Below are 27,941 nucleotides of genomic sequence, written 5' to 3'. Positions count from 1 at the left end.
TGCTATGCCGTCTTCCCACTACGAGACTGCAAGTTTTGGTGCTTTATGCCTTTCCATCGCACCTGCCTGTGAAAGATTCCGGTCTCATTTGTTACTCGGTGCTGGCCAGTTTAGGGTTGGTTGCTTAATATGGAAAACATTTTTGCTTTAAGTTTCTGTTATTAAACAAAACAGTTCCAAATGCAGCAAAACAGACTCCCATCTCAAGGGTTATTGGGGGCACATTCATGAATTTTGGGAGTAACTAGCTAGCATACTGTAACTGATGCTAGCGTCTTGTTGCTCTGTATCCAATGGAAACATCAAGGACCAACAGAGCTTTATTGCGTAACGTGAGGTGTTAGAGCCTACTTACTCAACAGGCGGCCCAACAGTCTTTTGTGGCCCAAGACATCTGATTATGGATCTACGATACCCCTTTCCCAGTGGGGAAACAAGTCACCGTTCGTTTTCATTGGGACTTGTGCATTGCACAGTCCTGCCAGAATTGCACCCTTAGTTGGCAAAGTGCTACTCTAAACCAAGTAGTCAAAGTACGGAGCACTTGGCAACACAAACTACCTTGAAGGACAAACATATTTGTGATAACCCGCTGCAATGGTGCAATGTCAGTTGTGTGATGCTCACTGCTGCAACTAGTGGATGTAGGATATATTGCAACAATGTGGATGATATTGTTGAAGTTGCAGCAGTGAGCATCTTGTTAGAGAGCAGTGAGAACAATGGGAGCGGCGAAGAAGCCATCCGGTTGACATGGTGAATGCGGAAATGATCTCTTCTATCGCCTATTTTTGGTATTAACACAACTGACGGTCCTTCAAGGTAGTTTGTGTGGCAACGTGCGCCATACTTTTTAGACTCTTTGGGTCAGAGTAGACAGGTGCGATTTTGACAGGACCCCGCAATGCAGATGTCCCAATGAAAACGAGCGGTACAGGGCTATCTTGAATTGTGTGCCACTCAAGCCAACGGCAGAAAGGTTGCGATAACGATATGGGCGTGATATGCGATGTGTTGCGATATGGATGGGCGTGTTTTCTGTCAATGTTTTTTTCTACAACATTTGAGGTCGATGGCGATAGTAAACACCTTCAGGGCATAATTATAATCGAGCTAACTTTACAAATTCCTTTGATATATGCTTGCTATGATGCTGTATATGTGTTCGCAATTATAACAGACACCTAAAAGTCCTACACAATTTATTTATCTATATCTGGATGGTTATTGAATGTTTTGAAGCCAGTGACATTTTACATCATTTTACAATTGTCTATTTCGATTCAAATACATTTTTGCATATGAATACATTTCATTTTTTTATTCATAATGTAATAGTATTTGAATTGTATTTAGAATAAATAAATCACATTATATTTTTGCACATAAAACCTGATAACGCCCATGTACTTCTAGTGGTACGTACACCATCAGTCAACCAACAGTTCCGGTTTAACATCCGGTATTTAAAAATGTGCTCATCTGGGAATGCACTCCTATATATAACCAGACCCTTGAATTAAGTTGAAGTACAAATAACCTGAGAAAAAAATACTAGCAAAAGAGAAAGTACCACAGATGCAGACTCTGCTCATTGACATCCTGGTTACAATTTACAAAATAATTTTATATGTGTTGTCTTAGTCATTTAGAACTATAAATATACTGATTAAAACACCTTCAGTAACGCCACTGTTATTTGCTTTGAAATGCATCCCACTCTACCAAATGAAAATGTGGTTTATTTAATATAATTTAATCTAATTTTCCACCAAGCTACACTAAAACAATCTCTGGAAACAACACCAATGTGTGTAGCTATTGTTCCAGTAAAACAAGGATTTTACCCATGATACAAAACTTGGGAATATGACATATAAGATAGACATGTCACGGGTTGGTGACATATGTTGGAATGTTTTTGAGGCCAATACAACATTTTTACACATTGTAACAGAGTAATCCTAGATAAGGAGTCGGTAAGCTGTTTACAATATATCAATAGTACAACATATATACATACATATACATGAGGTTTTAAAAACATCTTGATAGTAGCTATTGTCAGAGGTTCGATTTTTTTTTTTTGTGAGGGATTTTCAGATGAATGACAACAGACAATAATTGCAAGCATTTCCAGATAGTTCCCTGTATGTTTGTTTGGACCTTTTCAGGGTTATCGACTACACAACTCCAGTCTGATCTTGCTGATCACAGTCTGTGAGGGTACATTTATGCTGCATATACTGTAAACTCTGGCTTTTGCTCAATGCACACCAGCCACGGTGGAGAGAGTGTGTTGGTGCTAGGATGGGTCTGTTTTCACAAAGCAGTACTCAGAGGTCCTTAAAAGCGCAGAGCTGCACCCTCTCCCGGACGAAGAGGGCAAGCAGCGATGGGTCTGTGAGGGCGTTTAGCTCATGCTGCCTGTCGACTGACTGGGAGAAGGTGTCAGGGCCCTCCCCGCAGCCCCCCTCCCTGGGTTGGCTCGGGTAGCCTGGATGGACCATGAGCTCTGCGGTCAGAAAGGGTCGGCCCATGCGAGGAGTGTCCAGCGAGGTAGGAGGGCAGCAGGCCTCTACAGCGTGGCCCAGGGCCCGCTTCAGGTTGGGGACAGACATGTTCTGACCCATGGTGGTCAAGCCGAGGTAGACATCAGGCCACCTAGCAAAAGAGGTGCAAGTCTCATCAGCTTTATCGGAAACAAATGTACCGTAAAACGTTAGGCAAGAGCAGAGAGTCTCTTGAAAAACATGATATAATGTCTCAATAAGCAAATGTAGTTAAGTAACAAACAAAAATACATTAAAAAAATGTATCTTGGTTGCATTCTTTTTCTCAAGAATATTTTCCCATTCAGTATAATTTTTTGGGGGATGCACAGATATTGATGTACTCATATGATGCATCCAAAAATGGGGTACTAGAACACTATTTAGCACACCAAATTAGTATGTGAATGTTTTTAGTATGCATTGTATGAATTAAACCATAGAAACCGTCAAGTAGTATGTGATAAGTACCAGGTTGGGATATTATAGCCTCTGAAATATCCTAGTATTCAACCACTGCGCCGTGGGGAGATTTCCGTCAGTCATTTTGCTGCAGTATTTTATTTTGTTTTCACATACTGTATTCATGTCAAATTGTCTACAGCTCTCCAATGCCTGGTGTTAACAAAAATAAAAATAAAAATTAATCTTTGCCTGAAATTACGGTGGTGGGTCCCTGTCGCCTCCCTGTTGGCTTTATTGTACGATGCATGAGTGCATTTGCTACAGTATGAAAGTGGCAAGGAGTACGTCACAATACACTGCCATCAGTGAAATAGCAATCTAGCATAGTATAGTATGTCAAATGAGTATGTGAATGCTTTATATCAGAGCTTTCTTTAAAAAGACCAGTGAATAAATAATTTGTGAAAATATTTATATAAAAAAGTGGGGTCATCAAAATCAGCTGGTATTGCACAATTATTGCATCTGAATTTCTTTCTATTCGTATCAACGCCCTGTATCCGTGCGTGTAGCTATCCTTGTATAAGTGCTCAGTATTCGTACGTGGCCCATAAAAAACAATTTTGTACCTCTTATTTAATCATGGTTCCTAGGCATTTTCCATTTAAAATTTCCAGACTTCTAGATGCTAGATGTATATTATTATGTTACTACATGTACATTTTATTTACATAAAACAATTATGTAAATAAATGATTATATGTATCTCACATTCTGACTATGTGTGCTATTATGCTGCCAAATATCTGCCAGACGATTGTAGCTCTTGGAAATCAATGACATCATTACTTGTGGTCAGTCGTCAGGGCTTCTGTTGGGTTGGCCGAATATTTTGTGATTCTGGCTGAAGAGGATGAAACATCATGACAGCCCTTTTTCCCTTCCATTTGGCTTACAGTTGCCACCTCAACAACAATATGTCATATATGTCAATAAAGCGACAAATCAAGTGAGGGTCACCAACTTGGTTTTTAAGTTGTGATTGGGTGGAAAACTGTCAATCTAATCCGGCAACACGGGTGGGGACCTGTGACAATAAACCCCCCCCCCCCCATTAACAGATAATCCCTTTCCACATTCTGTGATGGGCAAACACACACCTGATTCCATAGTGCCTGAACACAGGGATCGATTCCAGCGCTTCCTTTTCTACCTGAGTATAAAAGTTTTGGAGGTGGGGTGGCAGCCAAGGACAAGCCTGCAAGCCTGGCTCCACTGGAACACGCGTGTAGAGGATACCAGAGTCAGACAGCACCTGTGCAAATACCTTGCGCACTTCTGCGTGCACACACACACACACACACACACACACACACACACACACACACACACACACACACACACACACACACACACACACGCGCACACACACACACACACACACGTACTTGGAGACAACTAATGGTACAGTATTCATCCAGCAAATCAGAGCATGCAGTATTCACTACATAATTGAATATTGACATTACAATGAGGTGTGGCCTAATTATGTTGCTTTACAACCTTCAATATGCAATCGCAATTGGAGGAGGGGTCTTATTCCTTTACAATCTTTGGTATTGAGCCATGCCCTTATATGGTTAAAGTGGCGTGGCCCAATTCCATTTCTGGAGTGTGACCTTAATAATCAGAGCCTATCAGAGTCCAGTGTCTATCCACATAGAACCAGTGATACAGATACTGTAGTGCTGTTAGCAGTGTTGCCAGATTGCCAATTCAGCTTCTTTGGATCTTATTGGGCGAGTTGGGCTGGAAAAAATATAATTGGGCGGTTTTGAAATAACGGGCATGTTTTTTTTTCTTTAACAAGAGGAAGCGAACTCTGCTCTGCTGTGCGTCCCCTTCTCCAAACAATACAAATTAAAACAATATGTTTTAATCTTAGATGTATTTATTTTCCTCCGTTTCCTAATTGAACAAAACCAAAAAAAAAGACCCCTGTGTCCTGTGCCGCACGTTTCATTCTTACTCTTCTCCTTACTTCCTCTTGTATTTTAGTGTGTAACAGATAATTCTTCAGCTTGATATTGCCTACATTTTCAAATGTAGTCCTGCCACATTGTGTAGTTAACTGTGAGGTTCCCCAGATATTGATATTCATAATTTTTTTTTAAAATTTCATTACATTTCATATCACATTGCAATTTGTTGCAACTGGTTTCGCCAACTACGGATCACGGGAGTTATCATAAATGAGTTTGATGTAGAAAACTATGGCAATGTCAGCAAAGAAACCCCCTGCCTCACCAGGCAACACATGGATATGTTGGTGGCCATCCATGTGGCAGGGCAGGTAATCCATCAGTTCCACAAACAGCATAATCTGAGCCCTCAGCTCCTGTTCCACCTGAACACACACACACAAACACACACACACACACACACACACACACACACACACACACACACACACACACACACACACACACACACACACACACACACACACACACACACACACACACACACACACACACACACAATAGATCCTGTGTGTTAGCATCCTACTTTCATCTACGTTTCTTCTTTTAGAATTGGAAAAATCGTCAGACAATCAGCCGCAATGTGATGTCATGAACTCTGTAAAACGGTTGGATGGTCACCTATAAAGAGAATCGACATATCTTGCATAAAATACACAACATAAAACTGCTGGGATATCTGACATTTTTGAATTAGCTAAAATCATGACACCTGATCACAGGGCTGGTTCGTCTGAAAGGTTCCTCACAGAGTTCCTCCAACAACATGAGAATGAACAAGAGTGAATATAATACACTCTTGTATTATGTATATGTGCGTATATCAGAGGAAAAAAGTTTATTCTTAATAATATCTATAACAACAATAATAATAAATATAGTTGCAGGCAACAATACACAGGGTCCAGTTTAGTCGTGCTGGGTGCGTTTTACAGTTTCAAGGGTTTCAAGACAACCCTGCCGTCTTTAAAACAACCGTCCATGTTTGCCTGTAAACCAGAACTTCTTATAGTATAACTCACTGTTGTCTGTGGAAATACAGTTACAGGTCACGTAATTTAGTTTTTTCCTTGGAATACATTTTCAGTAAGTTCCGTTCCCATGAAATAAGACAAACATAGTGACATTTCTGTGGGTTATTACCATTGCAAGGCTTCTATTTTTCCGACACCACCTTGGATTTTGAACTCATCACTGAGTCGACTATTTAAGTGTTTGAGGGACATGCTGACGACATTTTAAGGATTATTTTTTGTTATGTTTTTCATTAATCCGGCAAAGTAAAGTGGACCACGAATTTAAAATATAAATTGAACAGATCTACAGACATCTACCAGGTGAGAAACTATATAAATATACACGTAAATCAATGGTTTGGTAACTTCTAAAGACTACAGTGTGAGTGAGTCCATGCCGTACAATGGACACAGTCCAACTGGACCTTCTCAATCCGAATCAGTACATTTATAGTAAATAATATGATGATGTCATAAAGCATCTTACTGTAAATTTCATCTTATTCATTTTCAAACGAGACATGTGACGTGTCAGTTAACCAGACCAACTGAATATTTCAGGTCAAAGTTGTTCAGTTTTTCACTAATGTTCCACCTGTTCCATATGTGGATCAATTTGGATGAAATTTAAGCCACGAGGACCTTGTTACATAGCGGTTTAAACAAAATCACAACCGTGTTTCTAGCTTACGCAGAAGCAAGTGTTCCAGATAGTTTTAGCCGGGTTTGATATATTTTGGACTGGCGTACTGGCACGTTGGTCTTAAAATCCCTCGAAATTTGGTCGGTTTTTTAATAATATCTGCTCCGTATGTGGATCAATTTGGATGAAACTTCAACCGTGAGGTCTTTGTGACAGCGCAGTTCAAACAAGACATAAACCGTGTTCATGTGGTATGCCTAAGTTGGTTTCCCAGATAGTTTTAGGCTTCAAAATTCAGTTAATATTTCCTTATTTTTTCCTCTTGCGATAACAATAAGGGGCTGCCGTACAATTACAATAAGTTTCCTGCGAGCTGGACCCCTAATAATAATTATTATTATTATTGTTAACAAATAACCACATGGCACGCAGGTGAAAGACACATGATTGGCGGAAAAACTTTTTTCTTCCTGATAAGAGACTTGATGAAACTTAACATTGCTTTAAAAGTGGATCACAATGAGAGATAACATTAATCACAAAAATACAACATTGAAATTGTAATTCTTTTGTTATTATTAATGAACTACCCCCCCCCCCCACTCGTGAGCTAGCTGTGCCTTCGTCATTTTAATGTCATGGAATAGGACGCATCATTATTGTGGTCAATGCTTAATCTCCTGCCTTAAGGTGCTGATCCCACAGTGAGTAATATAGCAAGACACACAACTAAAACAGACTGGACCAGACAAAGACAAATAAAAATAAGTTTGCAAGCTGCAACAGTCAGCAGACAGAGAAATTGTCTGAATCGAAACAAACACGTCTTTTATAAATAGACACGATTCAGACAAAGACATAACAGGTTTAAAAATGGCTAAAAATGACCTGATAAAAGGATAGTTTGCCCTGAATTTTGCTGGAGGTGAAGCGTGATGTCACGTATTAGAAAATTGCGACCCCCATTGACAGAATGTCAACTTTCCCAAGGGTCATTGCGCCAATAAATTCTTCCATATTGTCTGGTGTCGATCTATACCTCTGTCATTATCAGTTGGCCACTGTGCAGGACATCGCGGAAACCCATCTTCCCGTGGAAAAAGCCGTCGCTGTTGAGAAGAGTGGAGCCTTTCCTCAGACTCTGGCAAACGGGAGTGCCCTCGGAGAGATTTGCATGGAGGCCGGTTGGAATCTGATAGCTGCAACGCAAGTAGAAATTGGATTTACGGTTAACTTGGACTTAAATGTTAAATGACGCTTGCTGAAAAAATGAGGGGGGGGGGTGTCTTTCATAAAGTTCACTGCTATGTTACGTAATATGATGACATTTTCCACTGTGTGATATGTTATCTGTCAGCTTGTGCTTTTTTCCAATGACAAAAAGCCTTCAGGTCACTTTGGTTTGATAAGTAAAGGTAAGACGTCACTGATCCCTGTATGTACATATGCACCCACAGCCCCCCCCCCTCCACACACACACACACACACACACACACACACACAATGTCATGTCATGACCTCTGTGAAATGTTTGGATGGACACCTGTAGAGGGAATCTACATATCTTTGGATAAAATACATAACATAAAACTGCCGGGATATTGGACATTTTTGAATGAGCTCAAAACTAACAATCATGACAACTGATCACATGGCTGGTTCGTTTGAAAAGTTCCTCACAAAGTTCCTCCAACACTGCATGATACAAAAGTGAAACTGAATGTGATGTAATTTGGAGTCACCGTGCTTTAGGTTATCTGCATGTGGGAGTGAACGTAAACAAACGTGGAGGTGCATGGCGCTTCGGACCAATCACAGCGTACAGAGCTTAACACAGAAGAGAAAAACCACTGCCCCTTTTACAACTTACAAATTTCTCAACACCAACTTGTGTTTGATAGGGAAATCTCAAATTCACCATTCATGGATTACAATATTTGGCCGTCTGCTACTGAATCATGACAACATAAGGTGAGGGGGACCACCGAGGCCAACCAAAGTACCTTTGTGTTGGCCGATTGCATTTTAGATCAAGGTTTTAGTGAATGAAAGTGAACACAAACAAGTCATTCTAGTCATCACGTCACATCAAGTCAACATTCTTTAACTTCCAAGTTGCATCTCAAGTCATTTATTTTCTGTTAAGTCAAGTTGCAAGTTATCAAAACAGTGGATCGAGTCCATATTTCTGGTAATTAAAGCTGAATGATTTGGGAAAATAATCGAATAGGGATTTCTTTTAGACCAATATTGCCATTGAGTATGCAAATTTCTGCAAGCAAAAAATCATTCTATAGTATGACCAACACAACATTAGATACGGTCAACATAATCTGCTCTTTCCTGTAGGCCAGGCCCACATGTTATGATGAAATGAGATTAAATGATGCATGAATTTATACTGTTGAATTGTAATTAGAAAAACATTTAATCACAGTAGAATATTTACTGAAAACTTGTCGTTTTTAGAGTCTGAAAATGAACATTCGAAAAATATGCAGTTTCAGCAGAAATGTATTCATTTTTTATAAAAATGTTGCGCACACACTCCACATACACGGAGCATCGCTCCATGCGCTTAGGTACAGCTTTATGCTCATTACATTTGAAAAAACAAACAGAGGCATTATCTGGAAGAGGTCCTGTCTGGACTCTTCAGGTGTTCGAGCTCTGCCAGCAGCACATGCACCGAGGCCCGGGCCGCAGGACTGGGTCTCATGAGGGGGCAGCGCAGAGCGTTAAAACAATCGCGATAGAGGGGTTGGGGGAGAGTCATGGAGAAAGTGTCCCAATTACGCATGGTTTCATTCCATTACGAGACATAAAATTTAATAAAAACACACTGTTCTGGCGCGGTGATCGCGGCCACCCCATCGCTGTCGTGTGCATCGCTGGCACACGCATTGTCTGTAGCATTGGAGAGGGAGACAGGTGCACAAAATGTGCCCCGATCGCTCCATCTCCGTGCCCGTGACCCCCCCCCCCCCCCGGGATGGAACACCAGACGGCCACCAATATCGCCTATTTAAGAAAGTTTAAGAAATCCAGCATCACATTATTTGAAGGATCATTTAAATGTGCACAAAAACTGTACAGCCTTATTGGTTAGATCAGCTCAATACGGCTGGGGCGCTGTTGGCACCGTGCACCGGCAGGTTATCTCCCAAATAGGAGCCTTTCTGTGTGGAGTTTGCATGTTCTCCCCGTGCTCACATGGGGTTTCCTCCACCTCACGTCAGTAAGGACCCCCACCAAAAACATTGTACACATCATCGTCTGACCAGCGATGGATACTCATCATCAGGTCCCCGGGCGCGTGCACAAATGCTGCCCACTGCTCCTGGCTGTGCCCCTTGCGGAAGGACAAGCCAGGATGGGTTAAACGCACAGGCCTCATTTCACCGGCCACCATCCAAAGCATGTGTGGTGTGCTGTGTGACGATTAAAGATTGTTCTTGTTCTTCTAGATCCCAAAGGTAGTGCCGGTAGATCGCGTGCCATTCAAATAAAATGTTTTTAGATGTTAGCCTATTATCTATTCTCCATTTGGAATTTGCCACCTGACTGATGTACGGGGTGACCAGTCTGCTGTTGCTTAAAACTTTGTTCATTGGGTTACAATGACAACTACTTCTGGATCTCCTCTCTTCTAACATGGGGGTCACCACGTACAAAACATGTTAGCTACTGCAAAACTATGGACTCGAAGTGCGTTTGTCTGAACTGTCAATCTACCTTTGCTATTCCAAAAAAGGGAAATGTGGAGAGGCACTTTCGAACTGTTCATAAAAACTACGACACTGACTTCCCTCTGAAAAGCGAGCTGAGAAAGAGAAAAGTGACTAAACTAAAATTGCAGTTAATCGGGCAGCAGACATTTTTCACACAGTTGAATTCAAAAGCAAAGGCAGCCATTCCGGGTGAGTCACTCCGTCATTAACCGTAACAAGTCCTTCCAAGATGGAGAGATGGTAAAAGAGGCCTGCGTTGAGGCAGCTGACTCGTTGTTTCGGGACTTTGAAAATAAACTAGAAATATTATCTTCAATCAATCTCTTCAGTTCTCAAGAAGTACAGTTATACGGCGCTGTGAAGTATTGGGCGATGATTTGACACAGCAGCTTCGGAAGGACATCGTGGACTGTGAGTGTTTCTCATTGCAAGTAGACGAGTCTACGGACATAAGGGATACAGCACAATTGTGCATTTTTACGTTTACAGATGACTGCAAAAGTGGAGCTGTTAACTAACAATACTGCCCATGAAAGAACACACGCCGGGAGAGGAGAGATTTTTCAGTCTTTCAAAAACTTTATTGAGAAAACCCAGCTCACAATCACCACGGACGGTGCGCCAGCAATGATGGGCCGCTTGAATGGATTTATAACTAAGTGCAGGGAGACCGATGCTTTCCCCGACTTCCTTAACTACCACTGCATAATACACCAACAAGCATTATGTGCATAATGTGCAAAAATGCTAAAAATGAAAGAGATGTGGATGTGGCAACAAAAATCGCCTGTTCTATTTGAGTGAGATCTCTTCAAAGACAGCTTTCCATGCACATCTGGAGGAGGCTGACTGCAACTACTCTGACCTCTTGCTACACACTGACGTGAGATGGCTTGGTATCGGGAAATTCCTGCAGAGGTTTCGAGAGCTCTGTCCAGAGATAAAGGAGTTTCTCCTTGTCAGTAAAAATGCAGAATTACAAGCAACTTAATGACGATCAGTGGCTGCTAGACTTGGCATTTTTAACCGATCTGACCAACATGTTGAATGAGCTTAATTTAGAGCTGCAAGGAAAAGACAAAACCGTGGTCAACATGATCAGTTCAGTTAATGCTTTCAAACAAAAAAATGCAACTTCTGTCCTCAAAGCTGCAGCGCACTGAATTGGGGAACTTTCAAAACCTCGCATCAGAGCTGGAGACCCAAGGGAAGGCATGTGCGCAACTTGACAGTGTGCGCTACACAGCGCAGATTGAAAATTGTCTGTCAGACTTTGACAAACGGTTTCAAGACTTTGCTCTGCTCGACCCAATCATTAGATTTATGTGCTACCCATTTAGGAAAGATATTGAGATTCACTCGCATCAAAAATTGCAACACTTTCACCTGAACTCGTCTGCAGTGGAGGATGAGATGTTGACACTACAGCCTTACATTGGGCTGAAGTCCAGGGCTCATGTACAGTTTTGGAACTTGCTCACAGAGGAAAAGTACCCAAACATGAGGAAATGTGCTACCTCCTTGACTGCATTATTCGGCTCTCTTTATTTATGCGAGCCAGCCTTTTCCCACCTTTTCCAAATACCGTTCCACCATGACTGATGATCATTTGGAAGCCTGCTTGAGGCTGGCTACCAGCAGCTACTGTCCGGACTATGCAACCCGGGCCGACTCCATTCAGTGCAAGTCAGCAGAGTAAGGTAGTGACCATAAATGTTTTTAATTGTATTGTGCCGAACACTTTTTGTTTTTTAATTGCAGGCTTTGCGATTTGAAAATTGCATTCTGTTAAATTGTGATGTTGGTTTGAATTTGATTAAGTGATGTGATGTTATTTGCAATGATTCTCCATGTATTTGGATGTATCCAAAATATAAACAAAAGAGTGGAAAGGAATATGAAGGAAAGCAGAACTGCTTCATACTCCTTGTATGAAGCAGCTGTATGAAGCAATGAGCAAGAAGATCCGCTTGAAGGTAAATGACCCTTCTTCACCCTTGGATGATGTCACAAAGCGGCCCGTTCCTGAAACTAATGAAATCACGACAGTTTTTCCAGTAATTTCTGCACCAAATGAGAGTCAATATTGATCATGACAAGACGTTTGAAACATCCCGGTTCTAACGAGACCTCAACTATGTCTGTGCATACTGCTGTTGAGTAAGATGTTATTTCCTGCTTGAGGTGCGTGGCATGACATATTGAACATTTTGTATCACTTCCCACATCCACTATGTAGAGCTAAGGAACACGGATCAAACATGCATTATGTTGCTGTATATGAAGTGTAACACCACATGATGGGTATTTCATGTAAATTGTATGACATTTGTCATACAAGTCTTACGGGAAGGTGGCCCTATGACCATAACTCAATATTGGCACATAAATTCAAGTTCAAGAGATTATTTGTCACATGCATATACATACGGTCGTACACATATGCAGTGAAATGTCATGACACCCTGGTGATTATGCACAATAAGCTCTATAAGCCCTAAAAATAATAAAATGTGTGTAACCGACACAAATGTCTTAAGGCTAGGACTCTTAGCAAATGTGAAGTTTAGGGAAGATTTGACCATGTACAGTCGAGGTACAAAACACTGACTCGTGGCCAAACATAGAAATTAGACGCCTTGCCAGGCCCATGCCATTCGGCGAAAACTCAAGCTTTTAACAACTTTTCACCGTTACGGTCTTTTATATAAGCTGACCAAGTTTAAGGTGGATCTGATCAACCTCCCCGAGATGGAGTTTGTTGAAGTACGACCCGGGTAAATGGCAAAAAATACCTTTTCATAATAAATTCAAAATGGCTGTTGAGTTTAGGACATGGCAGTAGGAGACTTTATATATTTCACATGTAACATCTTGCAAACCAAATTTCATACATCTAGGTGACACATACCGCGAGGGCTCCTCCGTTGAAATTTTTAGGGGCGCTATTGAGCCCCTTTGCCACACACTAAGCCCAAGACCCAAGTCAGACAACAAAATACACCCCCTTCTGATGCGTGTGCCAAGTTTCCTGAGTTTTCAAGCGTCCCTAACCCCCTAGCTTCCTTTTTCATTTCTGGCATACCAGAACCACCCTCCTTCTGCCTCTGCCTAGTGGCTTATTTGGGAGACCAGCTGGGGTCTTTCCTTTTCAGCCAGTCACTGGCTACTACACTCTGCCAACCTTATCTACTTATCCCCAGGTCCCTGAACAGTCTTACAGTTGATGTTGCCACAAAGCCCTGACATCCAACTTCTACTACTGAACAAATCTTTGCTCTCCAACCCCACTATTCTGCCTCCACTGCAAGCTTGGTGTATCGCAGTTTCCCTCTTTTCAAGCTTCCTGCACAGCATCCTCCCAAGGGACTGTGGGCTCCACAAAGCACACCATGCACTGAGAGTTGGACCACAGGACCAGATCAGGCCTTGAGTTATGATGATGTGATAGTGATCTCTGATGGAACCATAAGCCGTGTGCCAACGTCCAACAACATCTGCCAGTCCCGGGCTGCCTCCAGCTGTCAAAACCTGGTTCTTGGTGGAATCTCCCGTTGTCTTTGTTCCCCCTCCCAAACAAAAGGAATTGGCGGAGCTGGGTTGGTTGTTCTGGACAGCTAGGCATTGATGGTTGTTCTCCTGCTTTCCAGATGCGCTGTCAGGCACTTGAGCATGATTGAGATTGTCTCCAGGTGTACCGCCCTTGGGAGCTCACTTTACACCTAGTGAGGATGTATGTAAGTGTAGCTGGTGTTTAACAGAGGGCATGATAGATCATCGTCCAGTGATTGGTTGAGATTTTTTAGGGGTAGGGGTAGAAATTTAAGTTTGCTTGAATGAGGGCACTTATCCTGCTTGTCTATCTCCCACGTCCTTCCAAGCGATCTTTCGTTTTTTCACACTCTCCCATCTCATCCACTGAGCCTGTTTACCTTGTGACACAGCCTTGACGCAACTCGACAACTCCGATCCCTGGACTTCGCCCACGTCCAACTTCCGCCACTATCGTGAGGATGCCTTGTTAAAGCAAGGTTACCTTTTGAGCCCCAAGCCACCTCTTCCGTGTTGGACTTGACCCACAATGTCGCCATGTGGAGAGCACATTTTGCCTACCAAGCCGCATTCTTAGCAGCCTACTTCTTTCCTGTTGCCAAGGCAGCAGCTTGTATCACAGTGTCCCTTGACTCTGCCAAGGTCATCTCTAGTCTCACTTTAGCGCATTTGAACTCCTCTGTGAGGTTCAAGGCAGCTGGTGCAATTACGGCCGATTGTGCGCACCGGAACTAGGGTTGTCACGGTTTTATTGAAAAAAAAAAAAAGCCCATTTAGTTAATTTTCACATATTAGCACCGACGTTCATCAAACATGTTATACTATATAACTATACTTGGTCTGACGCTACAAAAGTGAAAGTGGCTCCTTGTGTGCAAACAACAGGGTCGCAGCACAGTCTGCTTATCACAGGAGATGAGGATATAGATGGGGACCTATCTCCCTCCATCCTAATTAGCGCCCGCGCATAACGGGGACACGCCGTGTGCCCTATTGCAAAATGCCTGGTGTTACCGGTAACACCAGTGTTGTCATGAGCTTATTAACTGGTGAGAGAAATTCCACACCGTGGCATCCCTAGTTGGAACCAATTTGATCAACAGATCACAGTCGCATCATAACACAGCCAGCTGTTGACTAAAAACCTTAACAAATAATCAGACATTGACTGACAGACAGATGTAAATTTTATTTTTTCATCATTGCACTACAGTCTCAGGTTCTGGCTCTCTCTATCCTGTGGTGGATCAGTCAGTCTGCCTCTTCACTTTCTTCCTCCATCTGTCTGAGCTGCATCCACCTCTCCATCTACTCATCAGGAGCTTGTGCATGTTGGTGCCGCACAGCACCTTTGAAAGACACAGCAAGAAATGATTATAAATTATTGGTAACCCTTATGAGTTTAGACTTGTTTACAGATTTGTTTTAGATATTGCTTTTATAATTTGTCTCATAATACCAAATCTCGAAATGCAGTAACAGTATGACATGTTGAAGTAGCTCCCTTGAAAATCTAACATATGATAAGGCTGAACCAGCTGACTACACTAAAAAAAAAAAAAAGAAATGGCAGACAGCCTGCATTAGGATTTGCATGTTTTTCTTCATCGAAGAATTGCTGCAAATACAAAACAGAGCACAGATGTGGCTTATTGAATACAAGACTGATTATTAAGGTGTCAACTTGTTGCTTCTCGATTGCTTCTACAAACTGTTAGTTATATTATGGTGAACATCAAGCCTTGCTTTTGCTGTAAAATGGAGGGAATTAATAAAAAAAACAAAGTTGGTCAGAAGTAGAACAGTACTAGTAGTAGTAGTACTAGTAGTAATTAGTAACTAGTAGAACACTTACATCATTGCTGACTGGATGAAGTGAAAGGCTCAGACCCTGACTCTCAAGGACTCTGACCAGTGACCTCATAAACAATGCACTGTGACTTCCGGCGACCTGGCAACTCTCTGTGTTGTTCTCCTACACTCTGGTGTTGTGATCACTGGTGCAGGGGGTAGTGCGTTTGTATGGATCCCTGGACATTTCATCGGCCCCTCATCCTCACTGTCACTGGCCATCTGCTTATTCATGCCCCTGATTTGGAAGTTACAGGCTTATTACAAGTCAATAAGGTATTGTAATTTTGGAAAACATTTAGGAAATCCTCTGAGATCCTCCCTGTTCTCAAAATAAAATCATATTTAATAATGGTAGTTCTAACTTACTTTCCTCTTCATGTAACCCGGGCTGTCCTCCCCCTTCTTTGTCTGTCTGCAGATCTGATAAGATGACAGCCATTGGCTGCTTATGCCGAGCCTCACTGTACTGTAAGTGTCTGTAAGGTCACATTTGCGTGTATACAGATACTAACAGTAAAAAAAAGATAGATGTGACACAATTGACACATGAGAAGGCCACCTTACCTGCATTGTACCGGACATGAACTTCTTGAGGTCCATATGGCTTGAGGAATCTCTCCCCCTATGGTTCCTTCCATGGACCATAGGGGGGACCAGTAGCACATGCTGTTATCGACCCTAGATGCAGAAGCAACCCCTCTCTCCTTGTTCCTATTGGAAATGAAGTTCACGATAAGAGACATTGTGTAAAATTTGGGGAAAGCTATGTTACATTGCAATGTATTATCATTCAGCGTTCATATAGATTTATATGTGTAATTTTAATATTCAAGTCTATAGAGATATGATTAGTGCTCATAACACCTTACTGTAAAAAATATATAAATAAATTCCACAAATGTTCACCTGTCCATTCCATTTTTTTTTTTTTTTTTTAAACACACTTCATAAAATACTTTTAATGTGGCCAATATATATGTTGGATATATATTCCAGCTCTGTACCAACAAATATGTCTTTAAATGGCAGAAGCACATACTTCAATATTTTATCAAACTTGATACAGCAGATTTTGAGAAATGTCTGAAAGAAACATTCCCAACTTAGACGATTTCATTGGGTAATCAAAATTGTCTGACACAAGTGAACTCATTACAGACATCATATGACCCCCTTAATCAAAATGATATTTCTAACCAAACATATGCTCGCTTTACATTTAATGCAATTGTCACCCCTTAGAAACCTTTGATAGAGTATTTGGGGAGATACATTTCCTTAAATTCAGCAACATGTTGTATAGGCCCGCCATTGTGAATTATACCTTTCAGTTGAGATGGTACTTCATGGAAACTATCAGAAGTCAAACATTCAAATGCTGTACAGTGGAAATAATCGATTGTATATCTGACAATATGGTGCACAAGTCAGTGTATCATCAGTGCCGGTCCCAAGCCCGGATGAATAGAGGGTTGCGTCGGGAAAGGCATCCAGTGTAAAAACCATGCCAAATCAAACATGCAGACAACAAATCTGATTTCCATACCGGATCGGTCGAGGCCCCGGTTTAACAACAACCGCCACTGGTGCCGTTAGCCAACAGGGTGCAAGTGGAAATTGTGTTTGTCGGCCGAAGAAGAAGGGGGGAAGGCGTGTCTGGAGACAGCAGGAGAGGAAGAAGGGTAGGAGAGTAGAGTTGAGAGTAGGAACTTTAACTATTGGCACTATGAAGGGTAAAGAGAGAAATGAGATGGAGAGAATGAAGGTAGATGTACTATGTGTACAAGAGACCAGGTGGAAGGGGAGTAAGGCCAGGAGTATCGGAGCCGGGTACAAACTGTTCTACCATGGAGTGGATGGCAGGAGAAATGGGTTAGGGATATTCTTGAAGAATATGTCAAGAGTGTTTTGGAGGTGACGAAAGTGTCAGATAGAGTGATGAGCATGAAGCTGGAAATTGATGGGGTGATAATGAATGTGGTCAGTGTATATGCTCCCCAAGTTGGGTGTGAGATGGAAGAGAAAGAAGAATTATTTAGTCAGTTGGATGTAGTGGATGTAGTGGTGAAGAGCATCCCCAAGGGAGAGAGTGGTTGTTGGAGCAGATCTCAATGGGCATGTAGGCGAAGGGATCAGAGACATAGGTGAGGGGCAGGTATGGTGTCAAGGAGAGGAATGTGGAAGGACAGATGGTGGTGGATTTCGCCAAAAGGATTGAATTGGCTGTTGTGAATATGTATTTCAAGAAGAGGGAGGAACACAGGGTGACATTCAAGAATGGAGGAAGGTGCACACAGGTGGACTACATGTTATGCAGGCGGGATTAGTGCCTGCAAAGTGGTGGTAGGGGAGTGTGTTGCTAGGCAGCATCGGATGGTGGTCTGTAGGATCACTCTGGAGGCCAAAAAGAGGAAGAGAGTGAAAAAAGAGCAAAAGATAAAATGGTGGAAGTTGAAAAAGGAGGAGGGTTACATGCAATTTAGGGAAGAGGTAAGGCAGGTAATAGGTGGGAATGAACGGTTAGCAGATGACTGGGAAACAACTGCATAAGTGGTGAGGGAGGTGGCCAAGAAGGTACTCGATGTATCATGCGGGAAGAGGAAGGAAGACAAGGACTCTTGGTGGTGGAATGAGGAACTACAGGTGACCATAGAGCAGAAGAGGTTGGCGAAGAAGAAATGGGATAGTCAAAGAGATGAAGAAAGTAGACAGGAGTACAAGCTGATGCATGGCAAGGTGAAGAGAGAAGTGGCAAAGGCAAAGGAAAAGGCATACGATGAGTTGTAGGAGAGGTTGGACAGTAAAGAAGGAGAAAAGGACTTGTACCGATTGGCAAGACAAAGGGACCAAGCTGGGAAGTATGTACAGCAGGTTAGGGTGAGGAAGGATAACGATGGGAATGTGCTGATTACTGTATCAAGAAGTGCAGCAAATTAGCCAGGATGAGGTGAGAACAGCATTAAAGAAGATGAAGAGTGGAAAGGCAGTTGACCCAGATGACATACCTGGGGAAGCATGGAAATGTTAAGGTGAGATGGCATTGGCGTTCCTAACAAGACTGTTTAACACCATCCTGGAAAGGGAGAGGATGCCGGAGGAGTGGAGAAGAAGTGTACTGGTACCCATCTTCAAGAATAAGGGAGACCTACAGAGATGTAACTACAGGGGAATAAAGTTGATCAGCGACAGCATTAGGCTATGGGAAAGGGTAGTGGAGGCTAGGTTAAGCAGAGAGGTGGGGATCAGCGAGCAGCAGTATGGGTTCATGCCAGGAAAGAGTACTACAGATGCAATGTTTGCTTTAAGAATCCTGATGGAAAAGTACAGAGAAGGCAAGAGGGAGTTGCACTGCTTCTTTGTGGATTTAGAGAAAGCATATGAAAGGGTGCCGAGAGAGGAAGTGTGGTATTGCATGAGGAAGTCGGGGGTGGCAGAGAAGTACGTAAGAGTGGTACAGGATATGTATGAGGGCAGTCAGACAGTAGTAAGGTGTGCAGTAGGCGTGACGAAGGCATTCAAAGTGGAAGTTGGATTGCGTCAAGGATCAGCTCTGAGCCCTTTCTTGTTTGCAATGGTGATGGACAGGTTAACAGCTGAAATCAGGCAGGAGTCTCCATGGACTATGATGTGCGCAGATGACATTGTGATCTGTAGCGAGAGTAGGGAGCAGGTTGGGGTGAGCCTGGAGAAGTGGAGGCATGCATTACAGAAGAGGAATGAAAGTCAGGAGTAAGACAGAATACATGTGCCTGAATGGGAGGCAGAGCGGTGAAAAGCTGAGAATGCAAGGAGTTGAGGGGGAGAAGGCGGATGAGTTCAAGTTCTTGGGGTCGACCATCCAAAGCAGCGGAGAGTGCGGGAGAGAGGTGAAGAAGAGAGTACAGGCAGGGTGGAGTCGGTGGAGTAGAGTGTCCGGAGTGATCTGTGACAGAAGGGTTCCAGCAAGAGTGAAGGGGAAGGTCTACAGGATGGTAGTGAGACCAGCTATGTTGTACAGTTTAGAGGCGGTGGCACTGACAAAAGGCAGGTGGCTGAACTGGAGGTGGCAGAGTTGAGGATGTTGAGATTTTCATTGGGAGTGACAAGGATGGACAGGATTAAGAATGAGTACATTAGAGGGACAGCTCAGGTTGGACAGTTTAGTGGAAAAGTGAGAGGCGAGATTGAGATGGTTTGGACGTGTGTAGGAGAGATGAGAGTTACATTGGGAGAAGGATGCTGAGGATGGAGCTGCCAAGCAAGAGGAAAAGAGGAAGGCCAAAGAGAAGGTTTATGGATGTGGGGAGGGTGGACATGCAGGCGGTTGGTGTAAGGGAGGAAGATGCGCAGAACAGAAGGTATTGGAGGTAGATGATCCGCTGTGGCGACCCCATAACGGGAGCAGCCGAGAGAACACTAAGGAGAAGATATCTGTCAATATGGTGGACAGCAACAGTAGCCACGGTAGGATTGGTCAGTAACAAGGACAAGCGGCATTTCGAAAATTACGTGAGCTAGAGGCGGCAGAAACAACCACTGAACTTAAGCAACCAGCAGTGTTTTTATGTGGCAACTACCATGTCGTACTAGAAACCAAATGGCTCAATTTAACTAGATTGCTGGGGAATCTGTGGAAAGAAAGTACTGTATCCTCTAGTTCTGTCTGTATTCTGATACAGGGCAGTATGGCATGCTGGCTAACACAAAAACAACAGCAGAAAATAATCCCCTCAGCTGCGAACAGGTCTACAACCATAGAACAACAAAGCAGTCAGTTGTACTTACGTTGTGGCAGAGTTTGATCAGGCTCCTTTCATCGATATAAGGGTCCTTTGTTGAGGTTTGGCAAACTTTGCGTGTAGTAGAGAGCTGGTTTACTGTCATCTCAGGGTGTGTCCTCCATCTGACCGACATGTCTATTAATGTCAGGTGAGAAGGCCATTACCCCATTCAATTTGTCTAGACGAGCCTGGGAAAGTGTAAATCAGTGTCACGTGATGGGCAACGTTAACTGGCCGATTCCAATGGGGAGGTAATATGAAAACATCAACTACTGTGTGTTTGTACCTAATAACATAGGGTATATTATCCAATTGATTTTTAAAACACATATAATCACAACTTTGACACATCCAGATGCCATCTGCCAGATATTACATTCGGCTCGATTTACAAATAATACAGTTATAATTCAAGAATCACATACATACGTTCATACATATATGCAGTGAAATGTCATTGCAACGCATGGAGGCGCTTGCACTAGCAGAGGCATAAATAAAACAGGCAACATCAGTCACGGCAAAATCGCGCCAAGCTTACTTTTCCGCAACCAAGCGATACAGAGTGTGGCCCGGACTCAGCCCATATTATGTCTGCCGACGCTGCCTCTCAGCCATTACCCATCCATCGTTATCCATTCCACTCTTATTGAATGCTTAGAAATCTTATTGAGCTAATTTAATTTACCGGTTCCGGTTACATCTTTGTGAGTGCGTCACTTCACGTCAATCGCTCCCATCTTTACCTGCTTTGGATTACGGATTTCAGATTGTTCGCACTGCGATATCCGTACAATTTCCTGGCTTTAACCCTCACCTGAACTGTTTTTTCGGATTTTGGAACGTGGACTTTGGCTTGGCTAGCGCTAGTTAGCTTGTAGCTTAGCATATTGCGCACTATGCCGATATCGAAGCCTACCTCCTCGGACTGCGAGAACTGTTTGCATCTAGTCGACAGACTCAGCGCTCGAGAGAAGCCTGTCTTTAAAAGACATCCACAGCCTGCGTGAGGATGTGAAGAAAAAGGATTAACTGTTCGTGTGTCTGACCACCATCGCCAGCGCTCAGGTTAAGCACATCTCCTGCTCCATGTCCTCCGCTGTGATCAGACTGGACCTTGACTCCAATCTCCCTTGGCACGGATCCATTCTCACTGTGGGTGAGCCCGGTCCATCTGACGACTCGCCAGCTGTGATAGAGGAGCCATGGCCCAAGCCCCGGACCTTTTCCACCCCAGAACCCTGGAGGCGAGCCGCAGCCTCCGCTTCGGAGCCGGTTGGTGGCTCCTCCGCCACGGAGGACCCCACTGTTTCCAACGCCGCAGAGCGCCGCCTCAGCTGCCACAGCTGGATCTCTGCCCATTGGGGCCGCCCTGGGGCCACTGATTTGGACCACCTGCTTGCACCACCTGAAGGTACTCTTCTGGCTCGGCTGCTGCTGCTGTCCCTCGGAACTCCTCTGCTGCCAGACCTCTATCCATGATCATCGTCGGCTCCTCCATGGTTTGACACATCACCCTGCCTGCAGCTAAAACCCTCTGCCCCAGGTGCCCGCGTCCAGGATATAGACTCCAAAATCTCACAGCTGCTGGATCAAAACTCGTCTGCCTCCACTGTTCTTATCCACATCGGAACAAACGATCTCAAGAACAAATAATCTGAGAAACTTAAAGAGGACTTTATGAAGCTCAGCGACAGTCTTCTACAGTCGGACCGCCTGTTCATTGTCTCCGGCCCGCTGCCGTGTCTCAGCTTTGGAGACGTTAAATTTACACGTATCCTTCAGCTACACACATGGCTCAAGGGATACTGCTGCTCCTTCACCGTACCATTTGTGGACAACTTCGGCACCTTCTTAAACCGTCCAAATGTCTTCAGACGTGATGGAGTACATTCAAACTTTCACGGATCAGGTCTCCTCGACATGAACATGGAACTTACTGTAGGTTGAAATACTCTCATTACTACTGCTGTTTGTTGAGTCCGATTCACTCGACTGACATTAACGACTGTCACTCTTCTTACAAATTCCTGTAATTATAAATCATAGACCCAAATCACGTAACTTCCCTGTAATATACAGCAATGTAAACGATTTATTACCGGTGCGGACTTCAACTGTCAGTCCCCCACAAAGCCATGCACCTAGAACAGGGGTCGGCCACATGCGGCTCCAGAGCCGCATGTGGCTCTTTCATCCCTCTGCCGTGGCTCCCTGTGGTTTTGAGAAAATAGTGTGAATAAATAATGGCAATTTAATTTAAATACATTTTATTCTATTTAGTTACATTTTTCATTGTAATAGTTATGAATGTGGAGATTTAAATGATCTTGTAACATTGAAATAAAACATGTTTTAATATTTTGTCGATCAAAATGTGCGTCGCACCTTGTATGCGTCACCTGTTCCTGACAGGCTGGTGACTTATTTTGAGCTCTCGAACCCCAGTAAGCTAACCATTGATACATCCAAAAAAAGAAAAGTTTCTGAGGAAAATAGAACGTTAAAGTTTGTTTCATGGAATGCGGAGTGGAATCGAGACATGGAATGCCATTCCCGACACCTATTTGAACATGAACAAGTACGCATTTGGGGTCCTGTCCATCTTTGGATCAACATACTTGTGCAAGCAAGTGTTTTCCACCATGAACTTCATAAAAAGCAAAAATCGGTTGCGACTCACTGATGACAGCCATGTGTGAAGCTCAAAGTTACATCATACAGCCCGGATATGAAGAAGCTTTGAGGTGAAGTTCAGAGGCAGAAATCGCATTAAGCAGGTGAGAGAAACAAGCTATTAATTTTGCAAATATAGATATTTATATCGGACCCTGAACTGATGTAGTTGTGTTTCATATTCAGGTCGACGGTTGACTGTGGCACGCAAAAATAGTCGCGGATGACGGCACACTGAAATAGTCTTAAGTCGTGATAAAACAAACTAACATTTTTTTGCCCCTTATAATTCAAGTGAATATTTATTTTTATCAAATCCACAAATAAGTGAAGGACCTGCATTTTGAATTTTATTTAAAAGAAAAATGATAGGTGCCAGTATTCTTTTTTTTAGAGTTCAAAAGAATTTAATGTTTTGCTGTGTCAAGCACACAAAAAAAAAAAAAAAGATTATCAATTTGTAGTTCTTTTATTTCATAAATCCAACAAACTACAGTTATTATATACAGTACATAGCATAAGTGTAAAAACTATTCTGTATATCCGGTGTTATCTTCATTATAGCAGTCAAATAGGTTTTGCGGCTCCATGTGGGTTTTATTTGGTGGGACTCACGCCCAAATGGCTCTTTTAATGCTGAAGGTTGCCAACCCCTGACCTAGAACAATAAAAATGGCTTTATTAAACGCCAGGTCACTAACGAATAAGGCATTTTTAGTTAATGACCTTATAAGTAAACATAACCTGGATTTCACTCGACTGACTGAGACCTGGCTGGAAAGAAATGGCACAGTTGCACTCATTGATACAGCGCCTCCTAATTTCAAAATCATCCAAACCAGTACAGCTGATAAGAAAGCAGTGGAATAGCTGCGGTCTTCTCTGATATCTATAGCTCCAAGGAAATCCCCCTCGGAGAATTCACGTCTTTTGAACACCTTGCTTTATCCATAAACTGCAGTGCTCCAATTTTAATCATCACTGTCTATCGGCCATCAAAATCTAAATGTGGCTTTCTTGATTTATTATCTGAGCTACTGTCCAAGGTCTGACTGATTTTAATATTCATGTTGACATTCAAACAGACTCAGATGCTCAACACTTCATAAGCCTATTGGAAGCATTTGACCTCATTCAGCATGTTTTTGGACCCACCCACAATAAGGGGCATACTCTGGACAGTCATATCAAGAGGACTTAATATCGCTGTACCCTGTGTCAAGGATGTTGCTATTTCAGATCACTGTTGCATATTCTTTGACGTGTCTGTTTGACGAACAATTTAAAAAACGTATCACTAACAATAATACCATTGAAATGTAAAAGAGAATTGTGAATTAGTTACCGCTGTTCATGGCATCATCAACAGAGGATCCTGTAAACAACTTAGACTCAAAAATACAAAATATCATTGATAACATTGCACTTGTTAAAACTAAAAACATAGAAAAACAAAAAGCCCCCTGGAGAAATGGAGCGTTTTTTAGGCAGCTTAAGAGAGTGCCGCCAGGCAGAACAAAAGTCAAGAAAGACAAAACTTCAGGTTCACCATGAAATTTACAAGGACAGAATCAATCAACACAACATAGAAATTAAACAGGCTAGACAGTCTTTCTTCTCAAAAATCATTAATTAAAATATCAACAATAGTAAAGTGCTCTTCTCCACTCTTGATCGACTTATTAATCCACCATCTACAATTATCCATCCGCTCTCCAATGAAAAATGTGAAGAGTTCACTACACTTTTCAATAACAAAATTATATCTATCAGACAGAATAGTGCCTCAGCATCCAGAAATGAACCTAGCCTCCAGTTCTCAAGTAATATGACTGCTGCCATGTCTCACTTTGTCCCTTTAAACATAAAAAAGGTCCTCCACTTGCTGCTTGGACCCTCTCCCTACCACATTTTTTAAACTGTTTCTAACTGCCTAGCACATGAGGTATTAGAAATTTTAAACGGCTGTCTTCAATCAGCTATATTTTCTGAAGCATTTATAACAGCTGTCATTAAACCACTCCTGAAGAAGAGCAATCTTGATGCAACAGTTATTGCCAAATATAGGCCCATTTCCAACCTGCCATTCCTCAGCAAAAAAAGTTTACCTTCAGCTTAACAACAATCTAACATCAAACAGCCTTTTAGACACTTATCAATCTTGCTTTCCACCTCACCATAGCACAGAAACAGCACTTAAAGTTATGAATGACCTGCATATAAACACTGTTTCTAAAAAACTATCTGTTCTTCTGCTCCTGGATCTCAGTGCTGCCTTTGACCCTCATATTTTATTAGAGAGATTACAAAAATGGGTCGGCCTAACTGGCCCCGTCCTAAACTGGTACAGAACCTACCTACAGGACAGGCAGTTCTTTGTGTCCATTGGAGATTTTGTCTTGAACAAAGTGGATATTATATGTGGAGTGCCCCAAGGTTCAATTCTTGGACCATTTCTTTAATCTGTATATGCTTCCACTTGAACATATTATAAAGAAAGACAAAATAAATTAGCATAATTATGCAGATGATTCACAACTGTACATATCCCTATCTCCTGATGCCCATACACTCCCTCACTCAGTGTATTAATGATCTTAATGAACGGATGTCACTGAACTTTTTACAACTGAACAAAGATAAAACAGAAATTCTCATCTTTGGTGCAAATGCTCAGAGACAGAAAATTGCAGCTCATCTCAGCTCTGTCTTTGGAGAGCAAGAATGAAGCCGGGAAATCTGGGTGTAATCATAAACGGCAATCTAAATTTTAAGAGCCATATCAATCACATCACAAAATTAGCCTTCTACCATTTTTAAAAATGAATCCATGCATTCATAAGGAGTAGATTGGACTACTGTAATGGCCAATACACCGGCCTCCCAAAATCAGCTGTGTAGCGGCTACAGTAAATCCAAAATGCAGCTGCACGTGTTCTCACTGAGACTAAAAAGACTAAAAGACACATCACACCCGTTCTTAGATCTCTACATTGGCTCCCTGTTAAAACCAGGATTGATTTTAAGATTCTGCTGCTTGTATATAAAGCTCTTAATGGCCTTGCACCTCAGTATATAAATGAAATGCTCATTACACACGAACCAGCAAGAACTCTCAGGTCCACAGGCAGTGGTCTTAACCATCCCTCGAAAGCAGGCTGCCTTCTGTATCTATGCCCCAAGTAAATGGAACACCCTGCCTGAGGACCTGAGATACATCCCCACACTGAACACTTTTAAAAGCAGGTTAAAAACCTTGCTGTTCACTACCGTCTATGACTGAGTTCTGTGTGTGTGTGTGTGTGTGTGTGTGTGTGTGTGTGTGTGTGTGTGTGTGTGTGTGTGTGTGTGTGTGTGTGTGTGCGCGCGCTGTATGCTGTGAGATCTGTTTATTCTGCACTGACTGTTCTTATGATTGCAAACATTTTATATATTTTCTTTGATTGTATTTCTCTGTAAAGCACATTGTGTTGCCCTGGTATGAAATGCGCTTTATAAATAAGGTTTGACTTGACTATATTCATCCTGTATACATACATCTAGTCAATATCCAGCTCGAAAGACTGTCTTGGTGGCACAGTGCATTGCACTGTTGCCTCACAACAAGAATATCCTGGGTTTGATTCCCGCCTGGTGCGCTGTTGTTACTGTGCTCCAACTGGCTATCTCCCAATTAGGAGCCTTTCTGTGTGGATTTTGCATGTTCTTACCGTGCTCACATGGGGTTTCCTCCATGTACCATCAGTAAGGACTCCCCCAAAAAAACATGCACACATCATCATCTGACCAGAGATGGACATATGGAACAGGCACGTCGTCCAATGCTGCCCACTACTCCTGGCTGCCCCTCCAGAGGAAGGACAAGCTAGGGTAGGTCAAACGCAATGGCCTCATTTCACCGCCAACCTTCCAAAGCATGTGTGCGGGTGAGACGAATCCCATCCATATTCATACACATGCCTATACACAACAATATCGTCCCTTACCCCTCAGTCTTTTAACTTATCATGCACAGAACACTGTGTAATGTAATGCTATATATATATATATATATATATATATATATATATATATATATATATATATATATATATATATAAACACACATTTCTTTTTTTTACAGTTTTAATGCAAATTCCTGGTATATTAAAATGGACAGATTCTGATAGTGACGTGCGCGTCTACCGTTTGGCCAGCTCTGCCGCATGCCTCGCCGCGGAGCCGTTAACCAGTAGCGAAACGTTGGAGACCCCACCGGCTTGGAAACAGTCCACGATGCCTTGGTTCCGTTTCGGACAGTAGCCGAAATCATCCCCCGTCACCACCAGCTTGACTAGGGGTTGCGGCATTGTCGCCGCGGTCGCGGTCGGGAGATAGAAGGGAAGCGCGGCTCGGATTACCTTGACCGCGGCAGCTCGGCGTCATACGTCCACTGAAAAAGATATATATGAAGTTTTGTCAATTAATTTGTAAAATAACAAAGGTGCAAACATTAAGTTGAGTAGAAGTAGTGTCCGATGGATCCAACTCACATTTTGGGTCCCCCACAAATCAGTTTCTTTAAACGATTCTCTTGAACGCAACCTTCCCCACTTTCATACTTCAGACTTCAATGCCCCCATAATTGTACGGGGAATCATTGTCACACTCGGATACCGAAAGACGATTTAAACACGCCTTTGGTGAGCCTGACAGGTAGGGAAATATCGC

General features: G+C 42.6%; 1 protein-coding gene across 1 annotated transcript; it reads right to left on the bottom strand.

Annotated features, from left to right (window-relative positions):
• Positions 1-1,227: 1,227 nt before the first annotated feature.
• Positions 1,228-27,935, bottom strand: ydjc (YdjC chitooligosaccharide deacetylase homolog). The gene is made up of 6 exons (XM_080003392.1): positions 27,764-27,935; positions 27,417-27,663; positions 7,698-7,857; positions 5,265-5,364; positions 4,118-4,295; positions 1,228-2,664 (listed from the first exon to the last, which is right to left on the bottom strand). Exons 2-6 carry the CDS (start codon positions 27,578-27,580, stop codon positions 2,337-2,339), a joined length of 930 nt encoding a protein of 309 aa, XP_079859518.1. The 5' UTR covers positions 27,581-27,663; positions 27,764-27,935; the 3' UTR covers positions 1,228-2,336.
• Between the last annotated feature and the right edge of the window lie 6 nt (positions 27,936-27,941).

The sequence above is a fragment of the Zeus faber genome, assembly GCF_960531495.2.
Source record: "Zeus faber genome assembly, chromosome: 7".
NCBI lineage: Eukaryota > Metazoa > Chordata > Actinopteri > Zeiformes > Zeidae > Zeus > Zeus faber.
This window is presented reverse-complemented; position numbering and strand designations above follow the sequence as displayed.